At 32.8% G+C, this 17,562-nt stretch overlaps 2 protein-coding genes across 2 annotated transcripts in view; one reads left to right on the top strand and one right to left on the bottom strand.

The window, feature by feature from the left end:
* Positions 1–809: 809 nt before the first annotated feature.
* On the bottom strand, positions 810–5,122 carry LOC113512383 (trafficking protein particle complex subunit 4). Its single transcript, XM_026896254.3, has 4 exons — positions 4,832–5,122; positions 4,606–4,697; positions 3,914–4,100; positions 810–2,306 (listed from the first exon to the last, which is right to left on the bottom strand). The coding sequence occupies exons 1-4, from the start codon at positions 5,004–5,006 to the stop codon at positions 2,107–2,109; spliced, it is 654 nt and encodes a 217-aa protein (XP_026752055.1). The 5' UTR covers positions 5,007–5,122; the 3' UTR covers positions 810–2,106.
* Positions 5,123–10,808: 5,686 nt separating this feature from the next.
* Positions 10,809–17,562, top strand: part of LOC113509237 (DNA-binding protein D-ETS-6-like) — a 42,612-nt gene continuing 35,858 nt past the window's right edge. Inside the window, exon 1 of the mRNA XM_052898802.1 lies at positions 10,809–11,132. Within this exon, the coding sequence (XP_052754762.1) occupies positions 10,913–11,132 (220 nt within the window). The 5' untranslated portion in view covers positions 10,809–10,912. The remainder of the gene's footprint in view (positions 11,133–17,562) is intronic.

The raw sequence follows: 17,562 nt of genomic DNA, 5'->3' as shown, positions 1-17,562 counted from the left end.
AATATTTCCAAACGGCATGTATTATGTAATTTTAACATCAAATTTCTGTTTCGTTTGGCTCCGAAATTTCGGAAAACATTTCATGATAGGCTCTCAGTTCGCTTATAACCATAACGAAATTATGTATTAATTTTTAACATTTTTTTTTTATCTTTTTGATGGTTTATTTTTAGAGATACTAGTTAGCTTTTATAGTGAGCACCAGTTCTGCCCCGCGCTGGCACGTACGGCGTCGCGAGTGGCATGCAGCGCGGGGTAGGGTTGTCGACTGCCCGGAGTTCACTCTGTACCAAATATCAGGCAATAAACTGTTTGTGTGTCTGAAGCGCGTGTGCGTGCGTGTGTACGGGTGGGTGCGTGTGCGTGCGCGCGCGCGTGTGTAGCAAGTACAAACGAGCGCTCGCATTATTTACTATTATAGGTACGAATAACGATAATTGACTATTGCGGTGGACGATATCGGAGTTGTGTGGGGAACCGCCCCGATTTGAATTGTTATAACATTATATCAATAAATTTTTTATTGTAACTAAAATTGTTTTTTTTTTTTTTTTCAATTTATATCGTCATTATTAACATTACGACCTATCCATTGTTTAAAGTTCAAACACAGATCTCCCGTTAGATATCTTCATTTCATTGCATTGATGTTTAACATCTTAAGATCTAATCTTAGGTTTTAGCATTTCACATAGTAAGTAATTGTAATATTAGTTAGTTTGGAATTTGGAACATTTTTTCCTTTGTACTTCAAAGCATAGACAACAAAAAAAAAAAGAAAAAAGCAGAGGGAAAATTGAAATACCCAATTGGATAAAAAATAATTTGGTTTATTATTAAATAATTAACTTATAATCCTACATAGGCATAAATCTTACAAGTAAATTAAATAGGTAACAATATACAAGTACATATACACTTTTAAATATTGAATTTTAATAATTTAATGTTGAAAATATATGAATTTACTCGCCTCATTGGAATAATGAACTAGTATGAGACGATGTGACAACAATGAATGGAAGATAAGTAAACCAGAGATAGTTTGCTAGTAGCATTTATAACAATACAGATACAGGTAAAAAACACGAGTTTAATTGAATTCATTAATATTGCATTTAACCTTTAAATACCTGAAGCTTCAAATTTGATACCTGGGTTATAAATCGCATTGGGCGCCTACAATCGATTTTGTTTTAATATTTGGCTGTTTACATGTTACCAATTGTTTTTTTCAAAATAAATATATAAAAATTTCGTTTTGATTTTTTTACTATTTTTCTCCATTAGTAAACACAGTAAAAGGTAAATTTATATATTTTTTAATTTGATTTAAAAAATCAGGCATTTAAGGGTTAAAAATTGCATTGTAAAAGTCCAATAAAACGCTATTGAACTTAATAAAACATTTTACCTGTATATTTAATACTAGCTGTATCGCGCAGCTTCGCCTGCGTGAATCAATACATATAGTATCCTATGCGCTAAGTTAGGATATATCCTACCCATGTACTAAATTTCATTCAAATCCATTCCGTAGTTTTTGCTTGAAAGAATAACAAAAATCCATCCTTCCATACAAACTTTTTTATTAATAATATTACTAGAATGGTAACAGACTGTCCACTTTATACATTGTGTTGAGACTACTCAATTTCATCATTTTAAAATGAGTTAAAATTATGATGAAAATTTTATCAATATAAATTTTTTTAAACATTGATATTAGTAATGTTTAAAAAAATTTATATAAAAATGAGCTCAGCATTTTAAATTTCGGTAGATCATTACAGAGAGCCATCCACCAGTAAATAAGATGTATAGGTAATTAAAATGATGTTAAAATATTGTTAAATATTTTTATATATCAAACATGGCAAATAAGTTTACAGTCAATTATTATAATCTGATGGTGGCTTTATTCACTTTTATTTTTATACTTTCAGGTAATAAATATTAATAGTTTTTATTATAGAATGACAGTGGCATATAGTTGGTATTTACAGATGGTAAATGGTTACCATAGCCTTTGGAAGCAACACATGTGCATTGTCGACTGTGAAAAAACATAATAATTTTATTAATACATTTGATCATTTATTTTGACTATAAATTTGCAGTTCCAGATTTTTCTACTAGTTCTAACAATGTGTGCAGCGATGTATCGAACAGTTCACATCTAATTGGCATTTCTAGTGAGTAGAATGGATTTTTTAAAGCATAATCTGAGTACAGTTCATATATCCGTTTGAGTACCACCTCCGAACCCTGCATATTGGGGTCTGTCACTATTATAAATTTAACACCTGGGGAAGAGAAAGAAAAAGAAAAAGTCAAAAACCAATTAATTTAACAATGACAAATAGCAAAATAGCATAGAATATAATGTACACAGCCTATGAAATAAATACAGTATATAATTCTGCAGAATGTACACAGTCTGCAGTATCCTAATTTGTTGGCATTCATGAAAATCAAGATGTTTGTTTAAAAACATTATATGTCAAGGATTCCTTCATTCCTAAATAGATGAGTCACATAAAACTAATGCAGTAAAAGTCACTGAGTAAATATTGAATAAAATGAGACATATTTATATTAAATGTTGGTGAAATATAATACTTTAAGATTGGGTTCCACAAAAAACTGAATTCAACTATAGGAGAATCAGTTATTTTTATTCAAAAATTTAACCACTGAGCACATTTTAAGAAAAATTCAATAGGTTCAGTTTTTGCCAGAGTTATCATAAGTCATTATTAACAGAAAGACATTAATGAATATGCTATTGTGATGATATTTAATTTACATGTTACTTTTTTCTAAAATCGCAAATTTACTATGCCCACTAGACATCTCTATACATTCCCCTGGTTGGGAAGTTTTGTGATAGAAAGCAATATGCTAGCAATAGTGTTATTAAACCCAATTAATAAAAAAATCTTTCCCCCACAAATGCTGATAGTTGGTAAGTGCAATAATTGTGTACAGCTGGATCTACTGCAGATAAATTTTTAGACTACCACTTATGTTTTTTATAAAATATAAATTTTGTTATAAAAATTTTGCACAGGATTCTGCCTGCAGAACTGTTTAGGGTAGCTAGCTTGTGATCAAATATCACAATGTTGTGGGATAGGCAGTATAGTATTCTGCTTAGATGTTCATAGATTTAGTCATATTTATATGCAGTATTTTTTTTTATACCACTGAGGTGGCAAACAAGCATACGGTGGACCATATGCTTGTTTGCCACCTACGTGGTGGGAATGCCGGCATAGCATAGGTATTTGTAGAATTATTTATTATTATCAACCAACTTTAAAAAGAAGAATGTTCTTAATTCGGTTATATTTTATTTATATTTTTTACCTTATAAGTCCATCAGTTCTAAGCCTATTTACAAAATTCTTTTTTTATCTAAAAGGATATACTTACAGATTGGTCTTATAGAAATTTTATCAAAATCAGTTCAGTCGTTTAGTTTTTAGACCAAAATAACTGGTTTCATCAAAATTGTAACATTTGTAAAATAACATTATTGTACTGTATTTTTTTATACCACTGAGGTGGCAAACAAGCATACAGCCCACCTGATGGTAAGTGGTTACCGTTGCCTATGAACACCTGCAATACCAGAGGTATTATGCGTGCATTGCCGACCCTGAAAAAACCTCTTAACCCCCCTATCTGCTGACAATGGATACATACTATTTAATACAAGCAGAAATGCCTGGCAACATTGTAAATTGAGTATTTATCATGCAAAAATTTAAACATTGCTAGCATGTGTGTAGTAGGACTAGCCAGGTATTTCTGCTTGCTTGAAAATACTACTAGTATTTATAGAATCATGATTATCTCTTTAATAGTATATAAATTTTATAAATTTGTATAGATATGTATAATGTACCTGTTAATGTTTGGAAGCAAGATAGCTTGAACGTATCAGCAGTTAACGACTCAATGCCCGAACACTTGGGGACAGGGCTCAGTTGGCTGGCGAGTGCAAAAAGCGGGTAGAACATACTGGCCAACACTATTTTCTCATTGGTTGTGGCACGAGCACGACCAAACTTCAAACTTAGAGGGTAATTTTCCTAAAATGTAAAATACGACAAAAAAATATATATTGAATGATACATCAATAGGCAGTACAAAGCTAATAAAGGTTCAGGGGTAATATATATGGTAACAAATGTTGTGATATATAATATAACACAATACAATATAAGCCCTAGATTACACATCTTTCTAATTGAAATTATCAAAAAAAAAATTATAATGTATGAATCCTCTAATTTCTACATTATTTATTTTAAATGACAAATTCTAACCCCATTACTCATAAACATACTACATCCTAAAAACCTATTTGAGTTAATAATATTATCTCTTTTTTCAAATTGAGAATTTAGCACAAAAAGGATAAAATAGTTCAATAGCTAAAATAGGTTTATGAGAGGGTTAATATGTTTATAAACAAGGGAGTAAAGATAAAAAGCCGAAATGATTTTCAGACAATTTAAATACTAATTGTTTATAGAGTTAAATTAATTGAACTATCTTGTAATTATGTAATTTGTGATTATTTATTTTAGATACCTTTGTTTCTATTACTTCAAAAACATCTTTACCATCTTCTAATGTACGTCCATTTACTGGTGCTCCATTTATAGAAAGCAATACGTGTCCCACTGTAAAAAGCAAACATGTTAGCTAGAGAACACACTTTTTAAGACTCGACGTTTCTTAGTAAGAAGCGATTGAATTTTACAACTTTAACGTGGCTCCGAGACTGATACATTATGCGTATAAAGTTATTTAATACCGTTTATGCCATCCCTCTGCCCAAAAGCAACAACCACCTTCTTGTTTTCATATTGTAGTTTAAGATCAAGTGGAAACCCGAACGTTTTCTCAGTTTCCACCTTTGGTATAACATGGTCGTAATTGTAAATAAGTCCGCCAGACTTGCTGACGATGTATATACCGTATATCACCATTGGATTTGATTTAATTCTTAATTTAAGTGATATAAATTTTATGGAAAATCATCAATACAACAAAATATTGAAATATTCGAGCCGAGACAACTGTGACTGACATTGATTGATCATAGAACTGACAGACAACTGTCGCATTGCTAGATGTGATTTTTTATTTCACTTCAAATTTTAAATGTTCTTCAAATTGATAGATTTTAATTTTTATTCAAACATTATATTTTATTAGTTTTCAGTTCGCTTTGACCAATAATCATTACATGAGCGACGAAGAAAAAATAAATAGTGTTCTTTGCGTTGATCTTTTAAGATCTTATTACTACCATAAATGATATCAGACAATATACCTACATCATTTTGACTTTCTTCCAACAATTCAATTTAAAAATTTTGTTGTATCTCCAACCCATATAATTTTACCCAAAAGTACGTAAATAATGCAATCTGGGCATGCTGAACAAATGTCAATCTAACTGTGAATCTAATCTGTGAGTACTACGTGAACTGTCATTGTAACATCTTGATGTTTTGTTGCAGATTTCGCATTTTAATTTTGACAATCTTTGTTTTTCATCTTTGGTTTTTGCTAATCACATCATAGATTAAAGATAATATTTCTTTCAACGCTTTTACAGGCTTTTATGTTGGACAACAGGAAAGGTTTGAGTTCTTTCTGTCATGTGATAAGAGAAGCTGCAAATTAAAATTAACACACAGTATTTGATATAGGCCAGATAAGAATTTACGATCTTTGGAATTTACCCCCAACAACAAACAACTAGGCTACGACGCTCTCACAGACAGAAGTAGTTTACGATTATAGGAGTAAGATTACTTAACGCTTCAATTCCGCCCTATAAGATCTTCTACAACGGAACCTTGAAAAAGATGAATCAAAATCATAAATTCATACTACCTACGTAAGCCATAGCTATCTCGTACGGCAAATGCGTAACATCGGAGATAAAAAAAACAATGACAATTGCGCGGCCACTGGCGGGTTTTCCAAATGCATTAGCATGCGTATTTACTTGTATAATAACGTACGTACACTGAAATATTTATAATTTGTGGTCAACCTATCAAGGTTTCCATTCATTCGTTGCCGTATCTGGACTGGGTATTTTTATATAAACTAGATCGACAAAGACTTTGGTAAAATGTCTGCATACAATCTCTCAATCGTATTTCTGCTGTCATTTAGGTGTGGAGCTGTGTTTCGACACCTAAATAATCCTATACGATAAACAATCCTATGTTTCGATTTGAAGAGGCGGATATGACTATGTAATTAAAGGATATGGATACAGCGCTATCTAATGCCAACATAACACTATGTATACATGAAAATATTTTTGTACCTATATACATAGATAGGCACAGGCATAATGCTGGACCACCTTACATGAAATGACGATTTTTTAAAGAATATACTAAAAGGAAAAATAGAGGGCAAAATAAGAAGGGGAAGGTCGAGAAATAACTACATGGGACAGATAAAAAAAACACTAGGTGTCATGTCGTATTGGGAGGTCAAAGATATAATAGAATATAATAGAGCTGGCTGGAAGAGAATGCATAAATTAATTGCCTCGACAAAAGGAAATTCTTAAATAAAAAAAAAACATAGATACTGGTAAATACATGTTTATATGCGCAGATTGATGATTTAAATAATAGTAAATATTGATAAGTGAGTTAGTGTTTTTTTTTAATAATTGACAACGGAATGATAGTTACTCCCCCTACGCTATCAATATATGGTACCAATGAGTGGTGCTAGGTGAAGATGAAACCAGAACAGTAGGCCCATTGTGACGAATTAATAAGAATATTGAAGTTTCTATGAAGGAACCGACTGGATATCTATCTGATATTAGTATATTTATTTATTTTACACTTTATTGCACCAAGTAAAAAAAAAATACAGTAAATATTAATGAGAAATGATACAGAAGGTGGCCTTATCACTAAGCAATAGTATACTGCTAGATATAGGGATTATCGTACTCTCTTCCCCAGTGAGATTGTATTGATTCGTCACACTACCATCCTGTCCATTTCCGTCCTTCCGTCTGTCAAAGCGCTATATTTGTTTTTAATAATTAGAAATTAAGAATAGTGTTAGGTATATATTATTGGCTCGCACATATAGCAATGGAAATAATTTACAAAATATTTTTATTTTCTTTCTTTGGGAGTATAAAACGGAAACCTAAAATTGCTAAATTAACCTATTAGTCCAAGAGGAGAATCAATTATATGAAAGGGCTTCATTTGTATATAATATATCAAAACGGATTTTTAATTATTTTTATGACGCGTAAAACATATATAAAATAAACTAAATAAATTAGTTATAATTGAAACTCTTAAAAAAAAAACAATTCCCGTCTATATTCGAAGTTTTAAAAGTGAAAAATCTGAAATAATTACGGTTTATAAAGGCATATGTGAATATTACTTGATAAATATAACGATGTCTCTAACTAGCACCTTTTTTAAAAAAATATTTAAAAAAATCCAAAATCAAATTATTATTATTAATATAATTGTTTATAACCACAATTATGACTCAAAATAAGAAATACACGAATTGTAGTATCAATAATAATAACTATTAGGTGTTTATTTCGTACGACAAACGTAATAAAGGTCATTTTGTCTCATATTTATATATTTATACGCACGGAACCCTCGGCGTGTAATTTCAACTCGCACCTGTCCAGTTTTTTTATTTATATTACCGGTAATATTATTGGATATCAGTATGGTCGGGTCAATATTTCGTTTATATACGTTTTTATTAAGTTCTATTGAAAGAGAGTTTGGCTTATAACTATACAATTGCCGTGTGGTTTCGGCATAGAATAGGCCACCCATTCTTTTCCCGTGGTTGTCGTAAGAGCCGACTAAGGGAGGGCGAAGGATGGGCAGCAGCGTCCCTCTTAAAACATACAAAGCCTAACTGCGGTTGCCAATCGACTAACTATCGGCAAAACACCCCAAAGGGGAGGCTTATGCTCAGCAGTGGACAGTTAAAAGCTGATAATGATGATAGTAGTACAAACATTATAGGTAGGCAGTTATGCAAAATAAAAACGTGTAATCACACGAATTATGTTGACCATCCGTTTAGTCTCGCGATCATTTTAATAAACAATCGAATTGTGTCATCGTGCTTTGTTTAGTGTTAAACTAACACATATCCACTTCCTACTGCTTTCAGGCTGCAGCGTGAGTAATCTTCAAATAGGTAGTTACACAAGATGTGCTCTACTCATCCGTGTATGACTAATTTTATTTAGGTCGCTACTTTGATTGTAAAATATTATCCAAGTATTTGCAGAGCTTGTATGTAGTTTTAATGAATGATAATGAAATGGAGAGATAAAGGGAGGGCGAGGGATGGGCAGCAGCGTTCCTCTTAAAACATCTCCAACTTTGTACAAAAGTCGATTGCTCGGGTACCTCTGTCCTATTCGTGTTTGAACCGTGAAGCAGTTGTGTTTGCATAGCTGTGTTTCGGTTTGAAGGGTGGGATATGGCGTGAATTTATTGGGTACAAAGGAATAACACCTGAGTCCTCAGGAATGGCAACGCATGGGGGTATCATGGGCGAAACAGTATACTCAGTAATGTCCATGGTACTGCTCATGTCTTTAGGCGACGGTTACTACTTTCCATCAGGTGGGCCGTCAGCTTGTTTACCATTCTAAGTTGTATAAAAAAAAATAATGAAAATGATTAATTAACCTAACCAAAATACAGTGGCGAGAATGGGATTTTTTTTATTTTATTTATTTATTTAGGTTCACCAACAATTGTTTCCACAAAATAATGTAAATATATATACAATTATGGAGCATAGAACTAAGTGTAACATTTTTTTATAGGCAAACACAGCATATATTGATACATGTATAACAATAAGTACGGAGAAATATATATAGCTTACAACTATTATTAAATGCTTAACAACTAACAAATAAAGCTACCATATCCACAAGCAGATCCAGCAGCATGACTCATTTTATATATTTATAGACATTACGTACAAAATTTGTTAGTAACAAGATTTAACAACCTTACTGCTATCAATATACGCTATCAGGTCGACCTCCACACGGTTCCCCCTAGAAACCATAGTGGTTAATTCTTATTTAATTGGTCACTATAGTCCAACTGACCTGCCATTAATCTCACCTGTCACCTTTCACTGGTGCCCCGCTAGCGTATACGGATAGCGCAAGCGGGATTACTATTCCATCTTCACCCATAAAAAAAAAAAACAAAGTACAGTGATACTTACATGTGGGGGGAAGGAATTGTTAGTAATGCAGAATATCGGTCGCATTGCTAGCAATACTCTGTCAGGTCAACCTCCACGTGGTCCACCCTGGAAACCATCGTGCTGAATTCCAGATGTATTCATCACAATGGACTAATTGAGCTACCTTTTCATTCTCCCACATTCATTCACACCTGAGTCCTCAGGAATGGCAACGCATGGGGGGTATCATGGGCGAAACAGTATACTCTGTTATGTCCATGGTACTGCTCATGTCTATAGGCGACGGTTACCACTTTTCATCAGGTGGGCCGTCAGCTTGTTTGCCATTCTAAGTTGTATAAAAAAGAACCATATCATTATCATCCATTAAAAAAAAAACATAGACGTAATTTTTTTTGTATGAACGCTCTTAAACATTTATTTGTTTTAGTTAACGACTGTTTGTATTTAATAATTATTATATTGCCATTATAAACGTGAAATAAATAAATAAGAAAGTGAGTTTGTTTGTATGTTACGTTTTAGCGCATTAACAGCTTAACTAATCGCTATGAAATTTGGTATATACGTACTATGTAAGATGGCCTTAGATATAGGTTACTTTTTATCCCATTCGTAAACAAATCCAGGTCACGCAGAGGAAGTCGTGTGTAAAAACTAGCATATTGTAAATGTATATCTGAAAACATCTCATCACAATGGATGATAATGGAATGGTAACATCGCCTACGCTATCGGCATATGCTGGCGGAGCACCAGTGAGGAATGATAGGTAAGAATGAAAAAGCAGGTCAGTTAGCCCATCATGATGAACACACCTCGATTCAGCACGAATTTCAGCACGGTAGCTTCCAGGGAGAACACGTGGAGGTCTTTTTTTACTGGATGATAATGGAACGATGACCCCGCCTGCGCTATCGGTATACTCTGGCGGGGCACCAGTGAGGAATGGTAGGTGAGGATAAAACAGGTCAGTTAGCCCATTGTTATGAATACACCAGGAATTCAGCACGATTGTTTCCAAGGGGAACCACGTGGAGGTCGACCTAATAGGGTATATTGCTAGCAAGGGAGTTGTCAAATTCCATTCATCCATCCATTTCATTTAACTATTATATGTTGCACACAAAATTATATTGGACATTGCAAATTTAAGTGTATTTATATTCGATTATGTAAAAAAGAAAGAAAGAAAACATTTATTGCCAACAACAAAAAAGTTACATACATTATCAATTTAAAAAACAAAACTTTACATTTGTTATTGCCAACGTGGTCACCACTCAGCATGTGCTGCAGCAATTTAATTTAATTTAACGTCTTTTATAAATATTTTAAGTCAAAGGAAGTTATTTAAGTATCCACTGAAATATAGGCTCGGCCTAGTTTGGTGGCTAGTAGATCTAACTAAATGTATGTAATTTATAATTCAATAAAGATAGTTATTGTTATTATAAGTGTTTAATTTCGAATTATTTCTACACATTACATAAAATATGCATCTTGACTATTATTAAAAAAAGAAGATCAATCGTACCGATGCAAGCGCGCATGCACCGGCCGGCGGCGCCCGCGCAGCTTCCCAGAAAGCGTTTTCCTCGTCACAGCGGCGATGACGAACCGCTACGTCACGCTGATGACGCGGGCCGCGGATAAAAAGAGTGGCGGTGGCGAGCCGCGGAGCCTAGTGCTGGCCCGCCGACTGTATGGTGCAGAGCTCACCCTGGCGCCCCAACATGCTTATATGGAGGCCGAGCCCCCGACGTCCTCGGCCCAGCCGGACTCCGCCACCGACGGCAGTGACGACTCCGGCGACGAGTGCGTCCCAACCGGTAATTGTCCATATTGGAGGTTATGTGTGAATCAGTGCAGTTTTTCGGCTAAGTGATTCAGTGTTTGTGTGTCTTATTGGAGAGGATTTATTGTGGGAAGTAATCAATAATGCCTTTTATCAAGAGGAGAGCGGATTTCCTAAGGACGTTCCCGTATCTCAAAGCGTCTACACACTCGCGCTACCACCATAAACTAATACAGAAATAAATAATTTACTTAATTCTTAATTAATTATTAGGCATATTGATGTTTATCAAAATATCGATTGGATTTCACGTCAGGTGTGCGAAATGTCAAATTTAAATTGTTCCATTTGGCGGAGTACATAACAATTGTAAACACGTAGTATTATTTGAATGAACGTGACAGTGTTACAGATTAAAAGATACATTTTTATCGCATTTATAAAGTATATAATTTTAGAGTGTATAATGCAATTCAAAATAAGTAGATAAGTAAAGATAACTTACGACGTTTAATTATAACTTCCAAAATAAAGTTACGATGTAGTAATAAAATGTAGTTAACTGCAGTTACCGTTAGTCAATTAATATTTTCATACAGACTAATTTTTCTGAAATTAAATTGAAATTAAAGATATATTATACTCGAGGTATATTTGGGTACAATCTAAAATCAATAATGTACATACGCGAAAAATGCATAACGAGAAAAATAAGATTAAACATAACCTAATAAAAGTTTAACTCGATTATTTGCAGTAATAAGTAGATAAGTAAGATATCTATTTACTTATATTACTTATTACCTAGAGAAATTTTCAAATAAATAAACATTTTGAAATTAAATATAACATTTATTAGAACTTGAAAACAAACAAATTTAGTAATTAGCTGTGAGACATTAGGAAGACTTACTTCTTAATATATATATTTCTATCAAAAAATATTATAAGTGGGCCTTATAAATACAAAATGATACACATCACTTAATTAAAAAAATAATAATTTATAATAAAAATAAATAATTAAACGTCACTACTAAATTGTTTTAGTAGATAGATAACATAATGCAAGGTGTAGGCCTTAGTGTAGGCCTAAATACATTTCAATTAATGTTGCTAGCAACTAACGTATGGCGAAAAGCTTAGATATTTGTATCCAGAGATATTTATTAATAATAGAACGCTTTATTGGTGTTTACAATATACCTAAGTTTTCAGTAAGTATTTTGGAAAATATACTATGCAACTGATGCAAAATTTAACGATTTTTATTTAGCCTTCGTTTGGCGGGATTTTTTTTTTCGTTTCGAGCGAGCAAAAGTTCTAAATCGATTTTAGGATAGATTTTACTCCCAGTTTTCATTATTTTATTGAGACATTAGAAAAAGTTAATTAGAATAAGTGATAAAAAAAAACATTACGTTATAATAAATATCAGTTTGGGTGAATAGGTGTGTAACACGGTGGATTTTGCTTTTCAAAAAAAGAGAATTTAATTGTGATTAAAGTAATATTGGTCTAACATTTATTGTAAAAAAATATTAACACATTTGTTTTCTAAATTAATAATTCTGATGCTAAATTAAAAAAAAAATAACTTCACCTTATTAAAGTGATACGTTCTCAGATCTTCAATCTAATCTAAATATTTATAATTCAATATAAATCTAAATAGGTAATATTGAAACTAGATAATGCCTGTACATAAAAGATATTTGAGTAAAAATAAGGGGAATAGAAGCTAAAACAATATTTTTAAAATTTTGGTCTGTCTCTCTGTATGTTTGTTCTGATATCACGCAAAAAATTAGCACCAAGTTTATTGTGGTTTCCACAGTTGTGTTGCTGAAGGCGGAACATAAAATCTTGTGTATGTCCTATCTTAACACGCTACTTAGAAATAGACAATTTTTTTTTAATGGATGATAATGGAATGGTAACCCCAATGGTAGCCTGCGCTATCGGTATTACACCGACGGGGTACTAGTGAGGGATGATAGGTGATGATGAAGCAGGTTAGTTGGTTCATCGTGACAAATTTAACAATAAATCAATCACGATGATTTCCAGGAGGTACCACGTAGAGGTCTGCCTGATAGGGTATATTGCTAGCAATTGGATTGCTAATCTCCATTACTAACTATTCATTCTCCCCGCGCTCTATATTATTTGTTCTCCTATTTTCAAATCGCGCGTAAAACAAAGTGGCGAAAAGCTTAATAAATAAATTAATTTTATCAATAAAGAAGCATTCATAAAAATATAAATAAATTTACATGATTTTTAACTGACTTCAGAAAGAAGGATGTTATCAATTTGATTGTATTTTTTACGTTTGTTACCTAATTATTTCCATTAGTTGTAAACCGATTTGGAAAATTCTTTTTTTTATCTGAAAAGATATACTTACAGTTTGGTCTCATTGAAATTTTATCAAAATCGATTCAGTAATTTAGTCTTTAAATCAAAATAATTGATATTGCCACCATTGGAGACAGATTTCCTGTAAAACACAATTTTATGAAGTACTTATAAACCCTATCTCCTATTATAAAGTATCTAAATTGTGAAGGCAAAAGGAAAAAGTATTTATTATTAAATTTTTTTTATACAACTTATAATGCCAAACAAGCTGACGGCCCACCTGATGGAAAGTGGTAACCCTCGCCTATAGACATGAGCAGTACCATGGATATAATAGAGTATACTGTTTCAGCCATGATACCTCCCATGCGTTGCCATTCCTGAGGACTCAGGTGTTATTCCTCTGTACCCTGTAAATTCACGCCATATCCCACCCTTCAAACCGAAACACATAAATAATTCAAATAATTCATGAATTTCCAATTAACTTATTTAAAATACACTTTAATAGATGACGGAAAACTATATACTGTACTATATTTTTGTATGTGATTGTAAGTCCACGTAATAATGTTATTTCTTTAATTTAGCTACATATAAGTTTTATTCTTTAAACAACAGGTATTTTAATTAAAAAAAAAAAAAAATTGTACCCCTTTTTTGGACTAGGAGTGTTTTTCTATACGATCCTACTAAACCGTATTAAAAAAAAATGTTTATGCTCACTTTTATATTATATTTGTGCAGTAAGTACTACCTATTGTGGTCATTTTCGTGTACAATACAGTCTATCTTATATATGTGTAAGTATATTTGCTATTTATATATATTTATTTGTTTATATATGTAAATTTTAGTGTATATGTATATTAATTATTACTAAAACCGTATTCGAGTATTCTAACATTTCCCTTTAGGTTGAATGGGAGAGAATGCTTTTAGCGTTAAGTTAGATTTGTTCACATACATGTACTTATAAATAAATAAACGAATAAATATTTTATGAATTTTCAATGTACTTACTTAATTTCAACTTTGATAGACGATGGAGAACTACTTACTGGATTTCTTACTTGTGGTTCTAAGTCCACACAACAAGGATACTTATTTAGCTTAGTATTTTTATTTATTTAAATTTCAATGTATTTCATTAAATTCTATGTACATTTGACGGACTTAACAACTGAAGATGTTCTCTACCAGTCAACCATTGCGCAAACCGAAAATTAAGTGGGCATTTATGAGTTGAGGAAACATAAAGTAATACTTAATAAATTCATATATTATAAACATATAATTAGACTAATAGATACATACACATAATATTATATACATATAATAAATATATACATAAAATATTACTATAACAAATAATTAACAGTATTAGAAGAGCTAATATGTAAAACAATGTATGACTTAAACAGTAACCAGCAAAGTTAAGTTCCCTTTAGAAAATTGAATGATTTTTTTTTTATTTTTTTTATTTAAACTACCAGTTTAACCTACGTATATTTTGGTCGAAAATTTGCCTAGTTTCGGAACCATTGGGACCATTCATCATTTTAATTCTTTAAGCAACAGGTTTGATCAAATAAAGCTTTAAGTACCCTTTTCTCGTACTGGGAGTTAAAAAATATGATGCGCGTAATGGCGCTTTGTGTTTTTGTAGAATATCAAATAATAGACAGAAAATACTTAAATGAAAATTATAAAGTGATTTTTGGATTATTTTAATTTATTATTCTACCTAATGTTTTAAATATAAGCAATTGTGAGTAGACGCTTTTAAATTCGCCGTGTGGTCCTGACATAGAGGTCACCCCTTCCTTTCCCGTGGGTGTCGTAAGAGGCGAATAAGGGAGGGCGAGGAATGGGCATCAGCATATCTTTTAAAATATTTCTAAAACCTAACTGCGGTCGCCAATTTGTCTGCCAAGCGTGGCAACTACTGGCAAAACCCTCTAAGGGGGAGATTTATGTTAAGCAGTGGACAGTAACATGCTGATATGATGATAATGAAGTGAACGGAGTTTGTTTGTTTTTTTTGTTACCTCATATCTCTTTAACGACTTAACCAATCACTCTGTAATTTGTGCAATATTAATATATAAAATTCATGTATTAAATTTGTATAAAAATACGCTGTTGATATACTTGTACTCGTGAATATGGGACGAAGAAGGACATAGGCTACATTTTTACCTCGCCAACAAACATATATCGATCACGCGGACGAAGCTGTCGGTAAAAGCTAGTAAAATATAAATATATATTCTGCAGTGAAGAAGCTGTGCTTGTATGTATGAAATTATAGCGATACTATAGTTTTTAATCAGTGTGTGTTACCAGTGATGATCTATAGAACCGAAACATGGTCCTACACGGTTGCCCTGATGCAAGCTAAAGTGCCAATAGGCTAGTTACATAGCTCGAATAACCGACAACCAGTGGAGAATAAAGGTTCTTGAGTAGTGGGCAAATGCAGTGTAGGACGACCCGCATTAGATGGAGTGACGACTTCAAATGCATTGCAGGGATGACTTCATGTCCTATCTACTGACATGAATGCAGATGGCTCAAGACCATTCTTTATGCCAGTCTATGGGGGAGTTCTATATTTAGCAGCATGATGATGATGAAATATTACTCAGAAATGATAATACGTGAAGGGTACCATGGGTATAACAGTGTATTCTATGATATTGGTGGTATTTACAAGCGACGGTCATTGCTTCTCATCTGGAGGGCAATCAGTTTATTCGACATTTTACGTACTATAATTTTAATGTCAAAAAGTTTAAGCACTTCTAGAGATTAAAAGAAAAATGTTATATAAAGTGGCAATTTAGCATAATGTATGAATCAGACGTTAACTATCCACTGCTGAACATAGCCTTCCCCATTTTGTAGAGGTTTTGGCAATTCTAGCAAAACCGCCCTTGGTTTTAGCAAATGTTGCTACGCTAGGCAGGTTGTCAATCATAGTATGACTTTTGGTGATGTTTTCAGAGCGACGCTGCTGTCCATTTTCCCACCATAAGTTTCCTTACTCGCCTTTTACGATACCCACGAGATAGCTAATTTAGGGCTAATTTAGCAAAAGTTTAGAACAAATAGCATTTGATCGGTCGAAATGGCATTACTATAATAACATAGTAATGTAATTACATCAGACAGTAAAGCTCACAGATATTTTTTTTTTGATGAGTGAAAATGGTATGGTAGCCCCGCCTGCGCTAACGGGATACGCTGGCGGAGCACCAGTGAAGGGTGATAGATGAGAATGAAAACAGGCCAGTTAGCCCATCGTGATAAATTCATCAGGAATTAACCATGATAGTTTCCAGGGGGAACCGCGAGGAGGTCGACCTGGTTTGGTATATTACTAGCAGTGGGATTCTCAGTCTCCATTACTAACAATCCCTTCCTTCAGCTCACAGATATTGTGAAAAATAGGGAAATCTCTAAATAGGTTTCGATACATCGACGTGGTGTAGCGAACAATTTTTCAAATCTTATTCATTAAGATGAAATAGTTGAGCTCTCTGCCTCAATAAGTTCATCATCATATCGTCACGCCAGCCGTTAAGTTTCCACTGCTGAACATAATTGGAGTTTTGCTAGTAGTTGCCACACTCGGCAAGCGGGTTGGCAACCGTAGTTAGGTTTTTAGTGATGTTTTAAGAGGGACGTTGCTGCCAATCCCTCTACCATGAAGTTTCCTTAGTCGCCTCTTACGACACCCACGGGGAAGGCAGGGGTAGCCTATTCTATACTGTGACCACACAGCAATTTTTAATTAGGATGCCGCGCCAAATCATTATAATTATTATAGAAATAAATATATTTAACTTTAATAGAGTCACTATAAATTAAACTGACATGGTTTTACATGAGATCTCACTACTGTTTGTAGTGGAAGAACTACGTTCTGAGATTTGTAATTTTTTTACAATTTATATTTTTCATAGGACTTTATTTATTTCTGTAGGTCATTCTTTTTTTTCTAAGATAATATATTGTCCATCAGTTGCAAGCGCTTTATGTTATTTAAATGAATGAACGCAATTTTAAATAATATTTATATTTTTATTTAATGA

This window comes from Galleria mellonella, unplaced genomic scaffold (assembly GCF_026898425.1).
Source record: "Galleria mellonella isolate WM207_F2 unplaced genomic scaffold, CSIRO_AGI_GalMel_v1 utg537, whole genome shotgun sequence".
NCBI lineage: Eukaryota > Metazoa > Arthropoda > Insecta > Lepidoptera > Pyralidae > Galleria > Galleria mellonella.
This window is presented reverse-complemented; position numbering and strand designations above follow the sequence as displayed.

What these genes read in the sequence shown, in the direction of transcription:
- LOC113512383 (XM_026896254.3), bottom strand. Translation starts at nt 5,006, where the DNA reads ATGGTGATATACGGTATATACATCGTCAGCAAGTCTGGCGGACTTATT. An exon ending in TTGAAGTAATAGAAACAAAG is followed by an intron (nt 4,101 to 4,605) that starts GTATCTAAAATA and finishes TTTACATTTTAG; the next exon opens with GAAAATTACCCTCTAAGTTT. An exon ending in TTGCTTCCAAACATTAACAG is followed by an intron (nt 2,307 to 3,913) that starts GTACATTATACA and finishes TCTCTTCCCCAG; the next exon opens with GTGTTAAATTTATAATAGTG.